Consider the following 20,287-nt stretch of genomic DNA (forward strand, 5'->3'; position numbering starts at 1 on the left):
GGCCGCTAGGGGCGCCCTGCACACAGGCGACAGCGCCCCATCCCGGCACCGCTCGCCTGAGGCACCCGGGGTGGCCTTCTCGGGGTGGGGAGCCTGTACTCAGCCATTTCCTGAGTCTTGACGGTTCTCATCTGGGTCCCATCCACCTCCCTCAGCGCTATCTCCAGCTCCCTCCCCATGATCTTGTGCTGGGTGGGGTCCCCAGGCTGAGGAGGGGGGCCTCTCACATCTGACCCGTCCTCCAGAAGCAGCAAGTAGATGGAGACCTGCTTCTGCGGCTCACCGACGAGGAACTCCAGACCGACCTGGACATGAAGTCAGGCATCACCCGCAAGAGGTACAGAGCCTCCAGCCCGCTTGTTTTAACCCCCCTTCGCTCCCCGGTCAAGACCTCAGCATCCTCTCCTCCCCTGGGTGCAGGTTCCGCCGGGAGCTCACGGAGCTCAAGACCTTCGCCAACTACGCAACGTGCGACCGCAGCAACTTGGCTGACTGGCTGGGCAGCCTGGACCCGCGCTTCCGCCAATACACCTACGGCCTGGTCAGCTGCGGCCTGGACCGCTCGCTGCTGCACCGCGTGTCCGAGCAGCAGCTCCTGGAGGACTGTGGCATCGGCCTGGGCGTGCACCGCGCCCGCATCCTCACAGCCGCCAGAGGTGAGCCTGCCCATCTGGGCCCCCACCCCTGCCCCAGCTTCGGCCCCAGCGCCAGCCCTGGAGGGATGAGGGGAGACGCCCCGCGGGGACTTGGAGCCTCACTGCGGACTGATGGATTGATTGACTGAGCATGTCGGCTGTGCCACACACGCTCTGAGGATGCAAAGATGAGTATGTTGCACTTTGGCTTCCCTGGTAGTTCACGGCGTCAAGAATATGCCTGCAACGTAGGAGACCCGGGTTTGATTCCTGAGTCGGGAATATCCCCTGGAGAAGGGACTGGCTACCCACTCCAGTATTCTTGCCTGGAGAATTCCATGGACAGAGGAGCCTGGTGGGCTGCAGTCCATGGGGTCACAAAAAACGGACTCGGCTGAGTGGCTAACATGCACTTTGCCCTCAAGAAGTTCCCAGTCTAAGCAGTTGTGTTTCTCATAGCCCCAGGCTAGAAACAACCTGAATGACCATCACCGGTGGCATTCGCATAGGAAGGAAACTGAGACAGCAATGGAAATGAATGAGCTCCACCCACAGTGTGCACAAATCTCATAAACATAATCAACGCAAGCCTGACATAAGAAGTATACAGTATGACTTTTCTACTCTAAAATCTATAGTATTAAGAGCTGACTGATTGGATGATACAATTTTTTTAAATGCAAATGAGTGATTACTGTGAAAAAACAAAACAAACCAAGTTCCCAGTCTGAGGTGGGTAGGAGGGTGGGAGGAAGGCAGATATATGAACAAGCACATGAGGGCAGCGGGTAGCATGCCTAGGACTCCAGTGGGAGCCTAGAGGAAGCACCAGCTATCCTGTGCGCCCAGGCCTGGGCTGTGGAGACGTGGGGTGGGCTGCCCAGGTCTTGCAGGCTGTACTGGGGGTGGCAGAGGGGATGGTGGTAGCAGGAAGAGCGGTCCAGGTGGAGGGAGCAGTGTGAGCAAGTGCGGAGGTAAGACCGCCTGGGGGCTGCATACAGGGGATGTGGGTGGGAAGGCAAGGGGCTTATCCTATTACCCGACAGCTTACAAAGTGTGGGTGCTTTAGGGAGGTCAGGGTGAATTCTAGGGTTCTAGCAGCCCTCTTGATTTATTAATTTAATTTACTAATTTACTATATAGCTAATGTATATCACCAATTGCTATAGACCAGGTCCTGATGAAGCTTTTAAAATGTTATTTTTGGCTGTGCTGGGTCTTCCCTGCTGCCCGCGGATTTTCTCTAGTTTAGTTGCGGTGAGCTGGCTGGTCTTCATTGCAGTGCTCAGGTTTCTCATCATGGTGACTTCTCTTGTTGCCAAGCACAGGCCCTCGCGGGCGCAGGCTGCAGTAGTTGCGGCACACCGGCTCGGCAGTCGTGTCTCAAGGCGCCAGGGCTTAGTTGCTCCGCGGCATGGGGAATCTTCCCAGCACAGGGATTGAATCCGTGTTCCCTGCACTGGCAGGCAAATTCTTCTTCACTGCGCCACCAAGGAAGCCCTTGATTAAGTGTTAAATAGATATTATTCCATCTCTACATCCATTTTGTGCCATGGGTGTTAATTTTTTAAGTCAGCTTTTAAAGAATAAAAGAGGTATACTTTAAAAGTGTCCAGCTTGAACAGTTTCGAATGCCTACCCCTGTGTAACCACTATCTGAATTAAAGATAAAGAACATTTCCATCGTAGGTGTTAATTTTACAGATGATGAAACTAAGATTTAAATACATTTTCTAAGGTTATTAGAGTCATTAAATGACAACTGGGGTTTCAATCTCTGCCTTGCTACCTCATAAACAGACGACATTGTGAGTGTTGTCTGACTAGTATAAGATTGATTATTTTCATTCAGCCATTCATTCACTAAGTATGCACTAAGCTCGCACAGGGGACAGGGACTGGGCTTTGGCTCCATTCTTTTGCTTGAACCAAAGCAGATTAATTTCTATCATTTTTACACTGCAGCTCCCAATACATCCCTGAGATTTAATTTTTTAAAAACAAGAGGGTGCTTCAGCAAAAATAGCTTACCAACACCTTCTGTAGGGAGTAGGAACTCGTGCACAGTTTTTAAGCGGGGGCAGTGACACACTCGAAATTGGATTATTTATTTACTTATTCATTTTTGACTGGACTGGGTCTTCACTGCTGCGTGGGCTTTCTCTAGTTGCGGTGAGTGGGGCTATTCTTCGTTGCAGTGCACAGGCTTCTCATTAAGGTGGCTTCTCTTGTTGCAGAGCACGGGCTCAGTAGTTGTGGCTCTCAAGGCTCAGTTGCCCTGCAGCATCTGGGATCTTCCCAGACCAGAGATTGAACCCGTGTCCCCTGCATCGGCCAACAGCTTCTTAACCATTGGACCACCAGGGAAGCCCTCTCTATTTTGGGAGCAAGCCACTCTGCCTGGGATGGGCCGAGAGGGCTGGGTGTGCAGGGGCTGATGTACCTCGTGGTGAATGATGGGAAAGGCCCACCGTCACCAAACTGTCTCTTGTCTGCTTCAGAAATGCTACATTCCCCGCTGCCCTGCACCGGTGGCAAGCCCGGCGGGGACACTCCAGACGTCTTCATCAGCTACCGGCGGAATACAGGCTCCCAGCTGGCCAGGTGAGGGGGGCGGGCCGGCAGGCAGCCTGGGGCCTCGGGGTGAGGTCCCGGCAGTGACCCTGGTCCTCCTGGCAGCCTCCTGAAGGTGCATCTGCAGCTGCACGGCTTCAGTGTCTTCATCGACGTGGAGAAGCTGGAAGCTGGGAAGTTCAAGGACAAGCTCATCCAGAGTATCATGGAGGCCCGCAACTTTGTGCTGGTTTTGTCGGCTGGGGCTCTAGACAGGTGCATGCAAGACGACGGCTGCAAGGACTGGGTGCACAAGGCAAGTGCCGGCCTCGGCGGCCCCAGAGCTGGCCTGTGGCCCAGGCTCAGCTTCCCCTCTCAGCCTTTTAGTTTATGTTTTATTTTATTTTTATATGTTTCTGCTATTTTCGGTGTATTTTTTTAAATTGGGGGATAATTGCTTTACAATATTGTGTTGGTTGCTGCCGTACACCATGAATCGGTCTGAGTTATATATGTATGTCACCTCCCTCCTGAGTGTCCCACCCATCCCACCCCTCTCGGTCATCACAGAGTGCCAGGGTGGGCTCTCTGTGTTACATAGCAGCTTCCCACTAGTGGTCTATTCTCTTTCTTGTCTGCATATGCCAGCAACTTCCATGGCCCAGCTGGAAGTCAGGAGCCACCACTGTGACTGTACTAGGACTGTAGCAACTTACTTAGCTCACCGAGCCCCAGTTTTCTCATCTACAAAATGAGGATAACTTACCTGTCCTGTTCACCTCATAGAACTGTTGTGAGGGTTAGAGAGGGAACAACATGCTTTGAAAAATAACCTCTGTGAGGGGAGGGAGGCAGGGAAGCATAGTGATAGGCACAGTGGAAAAGTTAATGCAAAGCTGTGAGTTTAAATCCTGGGTCTGGCTTTGGGCAAGTGACTTAATTCCTGAGTTTCATGTTTATTACTGGAAAGTGGGATAATTATAGTACCTACCTCCCTAGGGTAGTGTTATAAGGATTAAAAGAGCTAAAATTTGTGAAGTGCCTAGCAGAATGCCTGGCACATAATTGCTGTATAATGGCAGCAATTATTATTGTTAATATAATTATTGTGAGTAGTACTACTGCGTAATTTCCCCATTGTATCCTGAGTGCGTAACACATAGTAAAACTTATTGAGTACTTGTAGAATGGATGGATGATGGATGGATGGGTATCACATCTGTAGATTATTAATCATTACTCATTAGTCAGCAGAAACTGGGACCAGGGCTAAGGGAAGAAGTAGTCATATGGATAGAGGCCTTGTCCTAAAGTAGCGAAGGAGACAAGAATATGCCCAGAATGACTAGATCATATATAAATTGGCGTCAGTGTAAAGTCAGGTAGGTGAAATTCTTACTTGCTATAAGAACATGAAGAACAGAAAGAGCATCAAGGGCTGGAAAATCAGAGACTTCATGGAAGAAGCAGAACTTGAGGAGTCTAAAGAATTTATGTCAGTGGAAGAGAAGGCATCAGAGGCAGGGAAACAGCATGAGCAAAAAACAAAGGTAGGCATGAGAAAAGTGCCGAAAACCTACATTATTACTGGTATTGCCTTCTCATTTTACAGATGAAGAAACTGAGGCTCAGAGAAGTAGAATAATTTTTCTAATGGCCACCCTGCTGGGGCAGAAATCAGAATTGGGCTTTGAACTCTTGTCTCTCTGACTCCAAAGCCCATGCACTTTCTTCAGATGTAGCTTTGTCCTATGACTCAGATCTGAGGGGTGGATTCAGCTGACACCAGAGTGACTGTCTGCATCTCTTCTCAACTCCAGGGTGTAGGAGCAGCTGAACACTGGGTTTGGTTTGGGGAGGGGATTCTGGGTCAGAGAGACACCCTGGAGAATCACAGCTTAGCGTAGGTGGCAGGCAGCCTTCTGAGAGAAAAAGAGGAGCATTGTGAGCTCCATGACAGCACAAACCTTGCCTTGTTCGTGATGCCTGATGCCTAAAACCATGCATGGGACAAAGTAGGCTCTGGCAGACTTTATAGAATAATTGAGCCAGTGATCAAACAGATGATTCTGATAGGCTGAGATGAGCGGGAGAATGGACGTCCTCCCTGAAGTCTCCCTTGACGCTGTTTCCATTCTCCACGTTCTTATAGCAAGTAAGAATTTTACCCACCTGACTTTACACTGACACCAATTTTTATATGATCTAGTCATTCTGGGCATACTCTTGTCTCCTTGGCTGCTTTAGAACAAGACCTCTATCCATATCTACTAGGTTTATTAGGTCAGAAGACTCAACTCAGTTTTCATTCTTACCTGGCTGTTTGATCTTGAGCAAGTCATTTCTTGGCCAGCCTCTGAATCTGTGGAGTGAGCACAGATCTCTGTCTTTGCTTCTGTTTAATGGATGAAACAAACGTCTGAAGGTTCCCCAATAAATTGCTGCAGGGCCAGAATTCACCCAGGTGATCAGCAGAGAGGCAGACAACTTGGCTGAAATAGCCTTGGACTTGGAATCAGAATGCTTGAGTCTGGGCTCACATGTGTATGACTTGGGAGCAAATCGCTTTGCTGGGCTTCCTTCTTCTCAGTTGTAATATGGAGAGGTTCCCCAGAAGCCAGTCGGGGTTGAAGTTAGAGATTCCTTCCCCAGGAAGGCTCTGTTCCACAAGGATGTTTGATATCCCTCACTGTTCCAGCTGACTGCAAGGAGGGGAGAGCAGGCAGGTGGTGGGAGCCTTCGCCCTGGACCAGTCCCAAAGGCTCCATCATCCCTCCTTGGTTGGTTTTAGTGCTTAATTGCTTCTGGTTTTGAAACTACTTTCCCCGAAGCCACACTTTTAGCGGGTAATCAATATGGAAAACCACAAGTGAACTGCACTCAAAAAGTCCAATCTCTGGGGTTTCCCCTTGAAAGGAAAAAACACTCAGTAAGCACTTACCCGAGCACCCATTAATAGCAACATCCTCAGAATAACCTGATGAGGTAAGTTTTATTATCCCCACTTACAGAGGAGGAAATGATAACACTTGTTATTTATTAAGCACGCACTGCATGCTAATTGCTAGTCTAACACTTGCCGTGGGATAGCAGTTATTCCTCCCAACAACCCTACAAGATAGGAACCATCATTACCCCTATTTTAGAAATTAGAAAACAGGCTTTCAGAGCCTGTTGTTTTTGCCTCACATAACAGAGCCTGTGTCAGAGAACCCAGGTGTGAACACAGATCTGATGATTCAAAAGTGCAACCCCCAAATGTTGGACTATTTTATTCATTCATACAGCCCCTCAGCTGTTAAATATTTAGCAAAGGCAGGCTGTGGGCAGGGCTTTGTGAAAGATCGGGAGATACAAGGGGAGTGAAACCTGGACATTGTCCCCGCCTTTATGTCTGGTGGAGAACACAGATAAGTAAATTTCTCACTTGTGAATTTAAATTTCCAACTGTAGCAAGTGCTGCAGAGCCTATGAAAGCCTGTAAGAGGAGCATCTGATCTGGTCAGGGAAAGTGAGGGAAGACTTCTCTAAGAAACCTGATTGAGCTCAGACCAGAAACATGAGTTGGTATTAGCTACGTGAGAGGGCAGGGAAGAATGTTCTAGACAGAGGAAGAAGCATGTACGAAAAGGCCCTGTGCAGGGAGGGAAGATGGAAAATCTAAGAGGCTGCGAGGTCTGTGTGGCTGAGGAGACAGTGCCGAGTGGAGTTTGAGGAGTAAGTTGTGGACAACCACACAGAGCCTTGAACCCTATTCCAAGAGCCATGTGAAGCCATGAATTCGAAGTAGGGGGTGACATGATAAGATTTGCATTTTGCAAAGAGCTGCCAGGTGAAGGGGCAACCTGGAGGATGAATGAGAGGAGGCTAGAATGGATGAGAAGAGACCTGGAGGGGCTTAATGCTAATACGGGGTTGGAGCAGGGCAGTGGTGGGGGTGGAGGTGCAGAAAAATGAAGGGATTTGAGAAATAAGTAAGGACCACAATTGGCAGGGCTCAGGACGGATTAGCTTGGATACAGGGGGTGGGATGTGCTTCTTGATACTAAAATTTGTTCGGGATTTTTTTTCCCATACCAACAACTAGTTCTCCACTCCGCCACACAGCTGGCTGTCCCACAGTTCAATTCAGTTCCGACGCTCACTACCCACCTAGAATGAGCGTCAGATGCCATGGTTTAGCGGCAGCCCCTGAACATGCTGGCACCAGAGATCGGTTTCGTGAAAGACAACTTTTCCACAGGCCAGGGAAGGGGATGTGCACTTAATTGTTGCATCAGCGCCACCTCAGATCTTCAGGCATTAGATCCTGGAGGTTACAGACCTCTAGTTTAAGGGGTCAGCCTCACAAGTCTGCCCTCACCTCAGATCCAGTCCCGAGTCCCAGGCCATCTGCACTGCTTGTCCGTCTCGGCTACAAATTCAAGGCGTTCCCATGACCACCCCTCTCAGGTTCAATAATTTGCTAGAATGATGTGCGTGCATGCACACTAAGTCGCTTCGGTGGTGTCCAACTCTTTGCAACCCCATGGACTGTGGCCCACCAGGTTCCTGTGTCCATAGGATTTCCCAAGTAAGAATATTGGAGTGGATTGCCATATCCTTCTCAATGGGATCTTCCCAACCCGGGGATTGAGCCCGTGTCTCCTGCATTGGCAGGGAGATTCTTTACCACTGAGCCATCTAGGAAGCATCTACTAATATGTATTTACACACACACACATATCTATAGATAGATAGATAGATGTGTGTGTGTGTGTATATTTATTATAGTCAAGGTGGACTTCAGGGCCAGCATCCAACCCTGGGCTCAGCCTTGGGCTACTGGCCCTCCCAGTGCCTGCCTGGCTTCAGGGCCCCCAGATGGGTCCCCAGTGCCGTCCTCTTCTCTTCTTTCTCTAGGAGATCGCGACTGCCTTGAAGTACCGCAAGAACATCGTGCCTGTCATTGACAGCTTCGAGTGGCCAGAGCCCCAGGCCCTGCCGGAGGACATGCAGGCTGTGCTCAACTTCAATGCCATCAAGTGAGGAGGGGGCGGGGCGGGTTGCACAGGCCCCCGGCCCGCAGCACCCTCTGCCCAGCCCTCTGACCCAGCTGCCTGTGTGCCCACAGGTGGTCCCACGAGTACCAGGAGGCCACCATCGAGAAGATCATCCGCTTCCTGCAGGGCCGCTCCTCCCGGGACTCGTCTGCTGGCTCCGACACCAGTTTGGAGGGCACTGCACCCCCTGGGCCCCATCTAACCAGCCCCTAGCCCCCATTTCCGCCATGCCCCCCATTTCCATCATCCCTCCCACCCCAGTGGAACAGCCCCTCAAACTGGCCTCCCTGGGCTGACGCAGCCTGGGCTCTTCTCAGGAAATGGCTAACTCCCCTGCCCTCATGGTCCACCTCAAACCCAACGTCCTCAGTATCTGCAAAGAGAAGGGAAGCCAGGCCCTGGGGGTGCTAAGACCTCCCCCAGGCCCTTGCCCTCAGTTCCTGTCTTGAGTGTGGAAGGGTCACTGCTCAGCTCTGAGGAGGTTCTGGAGGAGGAGGGTTTGCTGTGTGTTAACCGTTCCTGCCCTGCCAACAGCCGGCTTGCGTGGAGTGAAGGCAGGCAAACTCCAGCAGGGGTTAGTGCCTTGGCCACCCTTCTCCACCAAGCAAGGGCTTGGGCCCGGGAGCCAGCCAGGGATGAGAGGCCAGCCATGGTCTCCACTGAGAGTGTGCCTGGCCCCTGCGCTCACCACTTCCTACCGCCTGTGGCCTTGCCTCATAACCACTTAGTGCCCGTAGCTAGCCTGACCTGACCCCAGGTCCCCTCCCAGCCTTCCTAATGTGCAGCCTCCTTTGCCACACCTGGGGTCAGGGTGACAGCGAGCTGGCCCTCACTCAGGCTGGTCAGCAGCTGTGGCCTGTGCTCACGGGTGCAATGGGAGCTCCTGCTTGGGCCTGAGCAGGGGAGGCTGCATCTCAGAGTGCGGCTAGCCAACCTATTATGCCTTGGTGCTGTGTGCCAGGCCTCTGCCCAGCCTGGCTCAGCCCCCCATCCACCCACCAAAGGCTGCTCACCACCCACTGACTCAGGGAAGTGGAGCGAGGCAGCTCCGTGGGGCAGCAGCAGTAGCCTGGGCAGAACCTGTAGCTCCCCCAGGTGTGAACCCACTGCCCCCCAGGAGGGGAGAGGCAGGGCCGGTGAGGAGAGGCAAGATCCTGAAGAAGGGGGGATTTTGTTAAAATTCCATTCAGGACACCTGGGGTGGGGCCCGAGTTCCTGCATTCCTCATGAACTCCCCGGTAGGCTAAAGCTGGTGACCAAGGAATGACACTCAGTACCTTAGGCAGCCAGGCTCTAAGTCCTCACAGATGTCAATCATTTCCCTGACACTTCACCCCCTGGCCTCTAATCACCAGGGCAGCCTTACCTGGTATCATCTCTGTCTGACAGAGAAGGAACTGAATGATGTGCCCAGTGTCCCAAGTCACCAGAGACGCAGACCAGGCCTCCTGGCACCCCGTCCATGGCCAGGGGCCCTGCTCTCTTGAGAATTATCCAGGAGGCTGCATCCCGGGCAGGGCTGTTGCTCTACAGAACGGCTGGCTTCCCTCTTGCCCCCAGGACTCTAGCCATGGGGGACAGGCTTTCACAACAGACACCTGACCCAGAGGCTGTAAAGAAATAACCGAGCAGAAGTGTCCCTCGGCCCCTTTCTCCACCAGGGGTAGAGAGCATCTCCTGCCAATAAATGCAGGCTCCAGCTAATGGGCTCGGTGGGCACCGGCCCAGCCCCTCCCCTCCCAAGGGCAGTGGGTTCACAACTGGCTCAGGTCCCAGAGCTGCCTCCCACAGATGCAAGCTAGGCCCCTCAGAGCTCCCCAGCCACATCTGCACAGTCAAAGGTCTCGCCCCAGGCTTGGAACTCCTTCCTTCCACTCCCCTCCCTGCCAGACACACTAGCCAGTCCTCTGAGTGCCCTTCACCCTTTCTCCTTCATGCTTCATGAATGCCCACCAGTGTCAGGCCCTGGACAGGACGGTACCGAGGCAGACCGGATGTTGCCCCCAAGAGCAGAGGCAGTAACAATATAATGTGATGAGTCTCCTCCAGAGAAGGCCTTGTCTTCTTGTTCCCCATCAGTTCCACTCTCTCGGGAGGCCCCTCACCAGCAGTACTCTGAGAGGTTGCCCAGCACACCCTCCACTGCCTGCCTCCTCTCTCTGGGGAAGCAGAGCCCAGCCTCCAGGCCCTGCTGGAGCAGCTGAAATAAAAACCCTCGCTCTGCCAGGCCAGTGCATTCAGGGGCCTGCCTCCCTCGCCATAACCAACCACTGCCCCAATCGCAGCCAGGGCGGGCACCTTGGCCCTCACCATCCACCTAGGCCTGGCCTCACAGAGCCTCTCCTGAGACAGAGGGCTGAGAAACAGCCTTCCCCCACCCCCAGCCTGCTCTGACATTGTTTTGAAGGGTCAGAGTTTTCTGCTTGGATGGGCTGTAACTGCTGCCCCCACTATGGGGCTGAGTCAGCCTCACCCCATCCCACCCCTCTCCGAGACCAAGACCTTGCTCATGACCAAGAAACACTCAAAAGTCAAAAGTCCAGCTCCAACTCATTTAGCCTTCCTGGGGCCCCACAAATAGAGGCATTCTATTTTAGAATGTATGAGGTAGGAAGAATCTAAGAACAATATTTAATCTAGTGTTTCCTAACTTGTCGAATCATGACCAACAATTGGGGGGTGTCGCTGAGCTAGCCCTTCACAGAAGGCCACATACGAGTCAGAGGCGGTACCTGGAGTAGATCCCAGGCCTGAGGTCAACCCAGAGCCTTTTTGCCTACATCCACACCGCTGGGCCAGGAGAGGGGCCTCTCCTCACTTGATCTCACGACAGGGGACAGTGACATGGGAATCTGGTAACAGGCCACAACTGACCTTGGTTTGCCTTGGGCCACCCCCATTTTACCTGCGTGATTTCTAACCAGGAAACTGGCAGGCAGAGCACGTGAGAGAGAATGAGGGCAGGAATACCAGCAGGGGACTATGCCCTGTGGCCAATTCTGTTTTGAAGAGTCAGGTGTTAATCTGATTTGCTTGGAGGTTTATGGTCCTCATCAAAGCCAGTGCCTTAAGACCCAATCTGATTCTGCCTTTCAATTTCAGGCTTCCCTAACGCCCTAGAAATGGGCCTCACATTCTCTGGGACTTGGGCCTCCTGAACCATATGGGGAGGCTGGGCCCATCTCCAGGTTCCTGTTGACCTATAGGTACCAAGGGAGGGTGTCAGCACATGGCCCTGCTGAAATGCCTAGAGATGGGGGGTGTTAGAGAGCTGAGTGGTAGCAAAAATTGATTCTGCTTGGGCTGGTGTAGCCAGGAAGACTGGGACAGGTGACTTCAGGGAGTGGATCTCTGACCCTGAGGAATGAGCAGCCAGGGCTCTGCCCAGAGCTTCTCCACTGGCCTAATGCAAGCGTGCCAGCGCTTTGCCTCCCAGAAGCTCAGAAGACAATGGGCAGTCAGATGAGGACTGAGCCAGCTGTGCCCAGTACCAATCTCATGGCAACTCTGGGGGCTCCTGTCCCTTCCAGAAGCTGCTGCTGTCTGGTCTATGGTGGGCAAACTGGGAAAACAAGGCCCCATAGCCTAATGCCATGGGGGAGCCAGGAAGTTCATTTCAGAGTGGTTATACTAACTTACGAAGAAAGCTGAGTGCCGAAGAATTGATGCTTTTGAACTATGGTATTGGAGAAGACTCTTGAGAGTCCCTTGGACTGCAAGGAGATCCAACCAGTCCATCCTAAAGGAGATCGGTCCTGGGATTTCTTTGGAAGGACTGATACTGAAGCTGAAACTCTAGTACTTTGGCCACTTCATGCGAAGAGTTGACTCATTGCAAAAGACTCTGATGCTGGAAGGGATTGGGGGCAGGAGGAGGGGACGACAGAGGATGAGATGGCTGGATGGCATCACGGACTCGATGGACGTGAGTCTGAGTGAACTCCAGGAGTTGGTGATGGACAGGGAGGCCTGGTGTGCTGCAGTTCATGGGGCTGCAAAGAGTCTGACACGACTGAGCAACTGAACTGAACTGATGATGACTGGCACTGCTAAGCCCAGCAGATTAATTCCCACCCAGAAACAGCAGCATTCTCCATCCAGGGGACACCAAGTCCCTCCCCCAAAGGTACCATATTCATCACTAAGGAGTGATGAATTGAACACTCTGAGCTGCCCAGTTTGTGCTGGAAGCAGAGGTGCCAGCCCTCAGGCTTCAACTGGTCCCTCCGTCAGGACCTCTCCCCTCCCCTGGAGGATTCTGTGTGATTCATGGCCTAAAGGGTAAACAGACCCCTGTTCCAAACGGGCTCCCCCACCACCTGCCCTGAGTAGATGACAATTCAAGATCTGGGAGTCATACGCTGGCACTGCTGTGGATGAGGCAGGGGCCTTGGTCCAGGTTGACCATTCTGTCCAAGGTGAACATGGCCCTTTGGGGGGATTTGCCGCTATGCTAAGGGCTGGGATCCAGATGCGTCTCCTTCCAGTTGGTCAGCACTCACGTTGCTCCTCTTGCCCTCTGTCCTTGGGTCCAGGCAGATCAGGGGCTCTGGGAAAACTCCTGAAATTCAGGGCAATGATTATCCCTTTCCAGTATCCTGTGAGAGACCAGAGAGAGGGTTCAGACTTAACATGGGGGGGACCCTCACCTCCTGGAGGACTGACATGGGCTTTATTGGGTGGGCTGGTCCAGGTAACCCTCCCTCCCCAAGCTAAGAGGTGGAAGACAAAACAGAGGGCTCGGGGAAAGAGAAGCAAGTGGGTCAGGTGAGCATGGGGCCCAGCCACAGCTATCCCAGGAAGCTGTCCAGGCTTCCCTTTAGCACATTTCTGCCACGGTTGTTGCATCTGTAAAATGGGAATGGAGAGGGGAGAGGGGATCTGAGTGTGAGAACACAGCCTTGCCAAGCAGCACTGTGAGCGTGTCCCTTCCCCTACTGGCCTCTGCCTTGCCCCTGGAGAACCGCTCCCAGAGAATTAGGCAACCATCTGCAAGGGGAGAGAGACACCCACAGGGGAAGAGCTCCAGAAACGAGGAGGTGGGGAGGAGGAGGAAGAGGAGCCCTTTAGGTAATCGGCTCCATTCTGACCGTGAGTCACAGCCCTGTATTACCCCATCAGGATGGCCGGGATGAAGAGCAGTCCAGCTCCCAGGAGGAAGGGGAAGCCCTTCATGAGGTTCAGGGTGGCTGGGTAGAGCGAGTTGAAGATGCCGGAGGCCATCAGCATGGCCAAGCCATTCACACAGGCCAGAGCAGAAAAGAGAGCGCCTGTGAAGAAATAAATACCACACAGCAATTTGAAAGACCTAAATGCAAATGCTGGCACTACTACCCAACAGCTGTGTGATCGGGGGCAAGCCACTTCACCTGGGTCTGACCTTTCTCACCTATAAACCCTACATCATGTGTTGTGTGTGATAAGGCTTCAGTGAGGTCATACATGGAGAGCACCTGTGCTATAAAATAAACAGCTGTTGTTAAATCTATTACAAGGACATGTGATGTCTTCTTGAAGTCTGATAAAGTCTGATAAAATCATGTGGGGTTTATCCCCTTTGGGATCATCACCTGTTTAGGATAAATTTCTGGGTTAATTCTCAGTTTCAACACTTATTAGCTGTGTGATCACTGAATAAGTCATTTATCTTTCTGGGTTTCTGTCCCCCTCCTGTTAAACAAGGACATTACCTTTCGTGGATTGTTAGGAATGCTGGAAACATTATATACACAGGTAAAGCAGCTATGCCAGGGCCTGCCCTCCTAGAGGCAGTCAGTTAGCAAAGGCTGTTCTTTTCTCCTGTTCCTCTTAGCATCTCTGGGCACAGTGAAGGAGCTAGAAAAAGGCTTATTGAGTGAAGGAATGGAAACAACAGAATGGTTGTGAATGAATGGTTCTGGAGACAACAGAACCCACGATGGGATACATGACATGAAAATCTCTGCCATCGCCAGAACCTCTTTCCCGAGTAGAAGGGAAAAGGAGGATAAGCCAGATGTTTTCTGACTGTGATCTAAAGACCCAGTGACCTGAGAAACTACTCTTTATAGATATGCCAACAGAACACAAATTGCAAAGTAAGCTCAACCCTGGGCTTCCCTGGTGACTCGGATGGTAAAGAATCTGCCTGCAGTGTGGGAGACTCGGGTTGGATTCCTGGGTCAGGAAGATTCCCTGGGAGAAGGGAATGGCAACCCACTCATACTATTGCCTGGAGAGCTTCAAGGGCAAAGGAGCCTGGTGGGCTACAGTCCAGGGGGTCGCACACAACTGAGTCAGATACAACTGAGTGATTAACACTTTCATTTCACTTTTGCTTTGAAGCTCAACCTAACAGAAGTTGAGATTAAACTATCAGACTGTCAAAGCTCGAAGGGCCTCCAGATGTCACCAAGAGCAATTCACGTGTGTTACAGATGAGGAAACAGGCCCAGAGAGGGAAAGGGACCTAACCAAGATCACACAGCCGGTGTGACAGAACCAGGACTAAAAACACAGATCCTAAGCACTGGTGCTCTTAAAAACACACCGGGTGTGCTACCTAGGTCCACCACTTCCTGAGTGATCTTAGGTGAATCAACTGAACACTCTGGGCCTTTGTTTCATCTGCCGTGCGGAAACAATGAAACCTAAGTCACCAAGTTGTTTTGTCTCATTCGAGCTTGGACACTGTGACCCCAGGAAAGCAGGGGCCTGGGCATGGTCACGTCCATTTTGCAGATGGAAAAGCTGAATTCTGGAAAGGGTAAATCCTCTGCTGGGCTTGAAAACATAAGCCCAGCAAAAGAACATAATCACATGCAGCTGACTGCAAATTCCAACTCTGATTTGGTCGGGAAATGCAAATCCCTGTGGTCCTCTGGCAGCCCTGGTGCTTGGACAGCAACGCAGTTGTCTTAGCTACTTTTCCAGGGTGGGAGGAAGGAAGGTAAGCTCCTCCCAGCCCATGGCTGCCCTCAGCCCAGTTTAGGCAACACTGGCCTGAGGAACCAGACGCGGGCTGACCCTGATACTCACCCTGCTCCGACTGCCTCACCAGTCTAGATAGCTTGGCCCGGATGATAGGGGTGACGACCAACGACAGGAAAAGGAGCCCGTACCCTGGGGAGAAAGAAGGAAAGATCGAGAGAATGGGCTGGGGAGGGGGTGCCCCAGTGAGATGCAGCAGAGATCTTGTGTCCACGCCATGAGGGACGCAGGTTAGACGCTGGAAGAACTTCCCTGATGAGGAAGCAGACCATGAGGGCGCACAGTAAGCACACAGGAAATGCGAGTTCCTTTTCACTGGACATTTAGTGACTCGCAGGCTTACACTGTTTCCTTAGGGACTGTTTCTCTTCCTTGTGCAACTGTCACCTCCTCAGCAAAACTGCAAACTGTTCAAGGACAGTGGAGCCTCCAAAGTGGGCACACGACGAGGCCCCGCCCCCAGAGCCCCTGAAGATGACAGGCACCCCTAAAGCCCTGAGCAATGACAGTGCCTTCATCATCTCTGCAGCCCTGAAGGCGCTGAGCCCAGCACACGGAAGATGTGCATGGAGGATGCTATGTGTAGAAGGAAAGGTGCCTGGCCCTCATCAGCTGCGCTGTCCGGAGGAGCAGCCACATTAAGAAGTCTGTGATTACTGGGACTTCCCTGGTGGCCCAGTGGTTGAGAAGCCACCTTCCAATGCAGGGGACGAAGGTTCGATCCCTGGTTGGGGAACTAAGATGCCACATGGCTCGGGGCAACTAAGCCTGCATGCTGCAACTAGAGAGGGCCAAGTGCTGCAGCAACTGAGGCCTCGAACAGCAACTGAGCCCATGTGCAGCAACAAGAGAAAGCCCGTGTGCCTCCATGCCAAACATTAAAAAAAATCTTTGTTTTAAACTGTGATTACTAAGTGGCTGACTGTACACATTTTCAGGCTCTATTAAATCTGTTCATTCAGGAAAGTGAACTTCCTCATTTTCAGCTGTCCCCTCCAACCAAAAAAAAAATGAAAAGAACTAACACAAGCAGGAATCTGATAGCTGTGGTCTGAGAAGGCTGGCTTTTTAAAAGAAACCCAAGGTCTTGTGACCCTTATCAGAGAAGTGAGCATTAAGGCATTAACAGCATGGACTTTGCTTAAAAGCACCAGGGGAGGGAGGAGTGAAGCAATTAGCGTACAAGCGATACTATTGTCTTTGGCTCTATCTTACAATATTTATGGTTGGTAATGTGAATTAATTACTTTGGCTACTGAAGGTCTATCTTTTCTGTATAACAGGTGGGTTGTTTTTTTTTTTTTTTTTAATGACATTTCTTAGTCACTTGTCCTCCAGTGCAGGCTAGGGCCACAGTGATGTTTCCAAAGACATGGGCATGAACTGCACTTGGGGACAGCACGTGGCCACCCAGTAATTCTGAAACAAACTGTCGCTGAACCCATACACTTTACCTGTAAACATGAGGGGTGTGATGGTAGCAAATGCGAAGACCATCATCCCCAGGATATTGAAGACCAGGCCGATCTCAGCCACCCAGGTGTCGGCCAGGCAGTACTGCAGAAGCCGCAGGCCCAGCAGACTGGTGAGGTATGGGAGCTGCTGAGCTGCGGAACCGTAGCTGATCAGCCGAGAGTCCCAGCAGAGGGGTGCACTCAGCTCATAGAGGGTCAGGATGTCCTGGGCCCCAAGGTGCACTGTGATCATCACGAAGATGGCCACTGAGTACAGGGCTAAGTGCTTCCTGGACTTCTCCAGGGCCTGGGTCACATAGAGCTGGATGATGGATCGGTGGTGACGGAGTGTGAAGAGACGGGTAGGTGTCCGCTCCTTCACTGTCTCACCAAAGCAGAATGCTGCATAGAGAGTCATGACGGTCAGCAAGGCCAAGGCGAGCCAGAAGGGGTTGACATAAACCTGCTCCTGGAGCAAGGAGCCACCAGTGAAGCTCGCCAGCATTCCCGCCACCCCAATGCATGCTTCCAACAGGGCCATTCGGATAGTACGGGTGCGGCTGGAGCTGACATCAGCCACGGAGGCAAAGCCAGCGGCCAGGAGCCCACTGAAATCGCCAAGGAGGGCACAAAGGATGCGGCCCAGTACCAAGTAGCCGACGTGGAGGTGCAGCTGAACCACAAAGATGGACAGCACAGTCTGGAGCAGCAGGCCGAGGGAGGCCAGCACCAGCAGCGGGCGGCGGCCCACACAGTCACTCCAGGCGCCCAGCAGGGTGGACGAGAAGAGTCCCACCAGGAAGCCGCCCACGTTCATGTAGAGGGTCCAGTGGGAGGTAAGTGTCTCCACTTCCTGTGGAGGCAAGAGTTGTATTATGGGGACGGGGAGAGCTATCCCTCCCTCTGGGCTGCCCACCCCCCACACTGTCACCAACCTGGGAGATACAGGGATCTGGACTTTCTCTGAAGCCCTAAACCTCAAGAGAATTTTAGTATCGATGCTGGAGAGGGTATGGGAAATTTGTAAGATCCATTCCTTACTTTTACCACTGTGAACAAAAAATGCTGCTGCTATATCAGGGTTCAATCCCTGAGTTGGAAAGATCCCCTAGAGAAGGAAATGGCAACCCACTCCAGTATTCTTGCCTGGGAAATCCCATGGATGGAGGAGCCTGGTGGGCTACAGTCCATGGGGTTGCAAAGAGTCAGATACGACTGAGTGACTAACACTTATCATTTGTAATGTTTTGATGTTCCTCCAACCTGGTTTTTATCACAAAACTCCTATATATCCTGGCTCCTCCCTTATCTCTCAGGAGCAGTCCTTCGGAGCTGTCTGAGAGACAGCCCCCAGGGCTTGAGTCCTCAGAAAGTTAGCTAAATAAGACAATATTAAGGGCTTCCCTGGTGGCTCAGTGGTAAATAATCCACCTGCCAGTGCAGGAGACACAGGTTCGGTTCCCGGTCGGGGAAGATTCCACCCGCTGCAGGCCAACCAAGCCTGTGTGCCACAACTACTGAGCTGTGCTCTAGAGCCCCTGTCCCCAAACAAGGGAAGCCGCCTCAGTGAGAAGGCCCAGGACTCTGCATCTAGAGAGTAGCCTCCGCTTGACACAACTGGAGAAAAGTCGGGGCAACCATGAAGACCCAGCATAGCCGAAAATAAAGTTGAAAAAACCCTCATCTTTTTAACTTGTGCATTTTGTTTTTTCAGAAATACCCCCTTGTTAACCCTCAAAGCTCGCTTTATCTGCATCAGCTTTAAGCATCTCGACACCAACTTCTCAGGCTCCAACTTTTGCTCCCGCCCCGCCCACCACCCAAGATCCTAAACCCCGCGGCCGTCCCCAGTCTTTACCCAGGGCCCGCCCCTGCCACGCTTCTCGCTTCTCCGCAGCCCCCCCCCCCCGCCCCGCCGCCCCACGTCCACGCGCGCGGCCCCTACCTGCGCGATGGGGTTCACGCTGTGGTTGCTGCAGCTGCCCCTGTGACGGGTGCCGTTGTAGCCAAGGTCTGCACTGAAACGGTGCCACAGGTACTGCGTGGTGACCGGGCCCTGCAGGACCAAGGCGAAGTTGGCGAGGAAGACGAGTGGCTCCACGCAGCCGCGGCACAGCACGGACCGGGTGGGCCAGGCGCGGGGCTCGCCCGGGGAGTTCGCGCGCCCCTCCATGCTTGCGGGTTCCTTGCAGAGTTGGCGCAAGGCAGAAGGTTCATGTTTCTGCGCCTGCGCTCAGCGTCTTTTTTTTTTTTTTTTTTTTTTTAGTGGGCGGGACGGAGCCAGGACTGGTGAGCCCCTCCTTCCTCTCAGCCCCTCCCTCTCTGGGCTAGGAAGGGCAGGCGGGCCCCCCCACCTCGAAACCCTTGACTTACAAAGTGACCTCGCCTGCAAACTGTGCCAAGATATCGCCTGGCACTCCTTCCCAGGCCCCGAAAACCCCATAACAGTAGGAGAATATCAATAATTAACATTCATTGATCACTTATGTGCTGGGCGCTGTACTAAACTCCACGTGGGTTAATCTCCCAACTTTATAAGCTAGTTATTGTTAAGGATCCCAGTTTACCCATAAAGAGACAAGAACAATCGGGCATTCAAAGCCGAGCTAGAAAAACACACGACTTCTGATGTCTGTGCTGATGTTCTGCCCTGCGACAGAGCGACTCGGTGGATAAAAGTGCAGCCTCCAGTTCTACTGGCTTAATTCCATCACCCAGGTTCTGGGCATGCCACTTGGCTCTTGGGGCCTCCGTTTCGTCATCTTTAAAAGGATGGTGCTAATAGAATGTGACTCAAAGCGTTGCTCGGGAAGCACAATGTCTGATATATTGTAAATGCTATTATTGTAATGAATAGACTGTCACTTGTTCCCCTTCTGCCCACAGAATCTTTTTCCTGGGAAGCTAATCTGTTTCTGGGGCTGGGTCTTGGCTCTGCAGTGCCCTTGGAGGAGCAGAGGAAGAGGAGGAGGAGGAGGAGGAGATGGTGGAGGGCCTGGGAGGCCCTTAAGTGTGGCCCTACTTTGGTGCTCCTACTACAGAAATAGGGGCAGAAGGCTGTTGGATCTCTATCTGGCCCTGTTTTATTGACTGTAAAAGAGAATAGTACTACTTGACTTTCTTCCTTATCAGTGCATTTGTTGAATGCCCCTTGTATGTTGGGGACTGTGGACAGGAGAGGTCCTGGAAACACTGCAATGTAAAGAGAAAAAAAAAAAATGTTGCCTGCCATTCCAGTTCTGTAGGGATCAAGCCATTAGCAGCTACAGTCACTCACCATCCACCCTAGGGCAGTATACTGAAGGGCCTTCTGTGCTTTGAAACCCAGCCCCAGATAGTTGAGATCATTTAGGGAAAAATCTCAGTGATTCCAGATTCTTGTGTCTTCCCATACACTGAAGAGTTGTTGTTGTGTCAGTAAGTCATGTCTGACTCTGCGAGTACTCAGATCACCCTGTTCTTTGTGGTTTGCTGTTAATTTTCTTATGTTTGACTGTTTCTTTACCTGTTTTTTGTTTTTTGTGTGGTTTTTTTTTTTTTTTGGCTACACCTCGAAGGATGTAGAACTTCCCTGCATCCTCTGCAGTGGAAACCAGGAGTCTTAACCACTGAATCACCAGGGAAGTCCCTCAAC

General features: G+C 52.0%; 2 protein-coding genes across 4 annotated transcripts in view; one reads left to right on the plus strand and one right to left on the minus strand.

Moving 5' to 3' along the window:
- Nucleotides 1-13,718, plus strand: part of SARM1 (sterile alpha and TIR motif containing 1) — a 26,833-nt gene extending 13,115 nt beyond the window's left edge. Inside the window, exons 4-9 of the mRNA XM_027975237.3 lie at nucleotides 246-337; nucleotides 421-656; nucleotides 3,137-3,239; nucleotides 3,315-3,504; nucleotides 8,091-8,212; nucleotides 8,302-13,718. Coding sequence (XP_027831038.1) covers nucleotides 246-337; nucleotides 421-656; nucleotides 3,137-3,239; nucleotides 3,315-3,504; nucleotides 8,091-8,212; nucleotides 8,302-8,443 — 885 coding nt within the window. The 3' untranslated portion in view covers nucleotides 8,444-13,718. The remainder of the gene's footprint in view (nucleotides 1-245; nucleotides 338-420; nucleotides 657-3,136; nucleotides 3,240-3,314; nucleotides 3,505-8,090; nucleotides 8,213-8,301) is intronic.
- Nucleotides 1,193-18,849, minus strand: SLC46A1 (solute carrier family 46 member 1). 3 transcript variants are annotated; one of them, XR_009595510.1, is made up of 7 exons: nucleotides 18,599-18,849; nucleotides 16,654-17,506; nucleotides 15,248-15,331; nucleotides 13,344-13,500; nucleotides 12,733-12,828; nucleotides 5,504-6,096; nucleotides 1,193-3,379 (listed from the first exon to the last, which is right to left on the minus strand). XR_009595510.1 is itself a non-coding variant. In XM_060395283.1 (6 exons), exons 1-5 carry the CDS (start codon nucleotides 18,824-18,826, stop codon nucleotides 12,771-12,773), a joined length of 1,380 nt encoding a protein of 459 aa, XP_060251266.1. In that variant the 5' UTR covers nucleotides 18,827-18,849; the 3' UTR covers nucleotides 10,769-12,222; nucleotides 12,733-12,770. The 3 variants fall into 3 exon arrangements, 2 of the variants coding, with proteins under 2 accessions (XP_060251266.1, XP_027831039.1); XM_060395283.1 differs by lacking the exons at nucleotides 1,193-3,379; nucleotides 5,504-6,096 and adding an exon at nucleotides 10,769-12,222; XM_027975238.2 differs by lacking the exons at nucleotides 1,193-3,379; nucleotides 5,504-6,096 and having other exon boundaries at nucleotides 10,769-12,828.
- Nucleotides 18,850-20,287: the final 1,438 nt, after the last annotated feature.

Source organism: Ovis aries, chromosome 11 (assembly GCF_016772045.2).
Source record: "Ovis aries strain OAR_USU_Benz2616 breed Rambouillet chromosome 11, ARS-UI_Ramb_v3.0, whole genome shotgun sequence".
In the NCBI taxonomy this organism is placed as follows: Eukaryota; Metazoa; Chordata; class Mammalia; order Artiodactyla; family Bovidae; genus Ovis; species Ovis aries.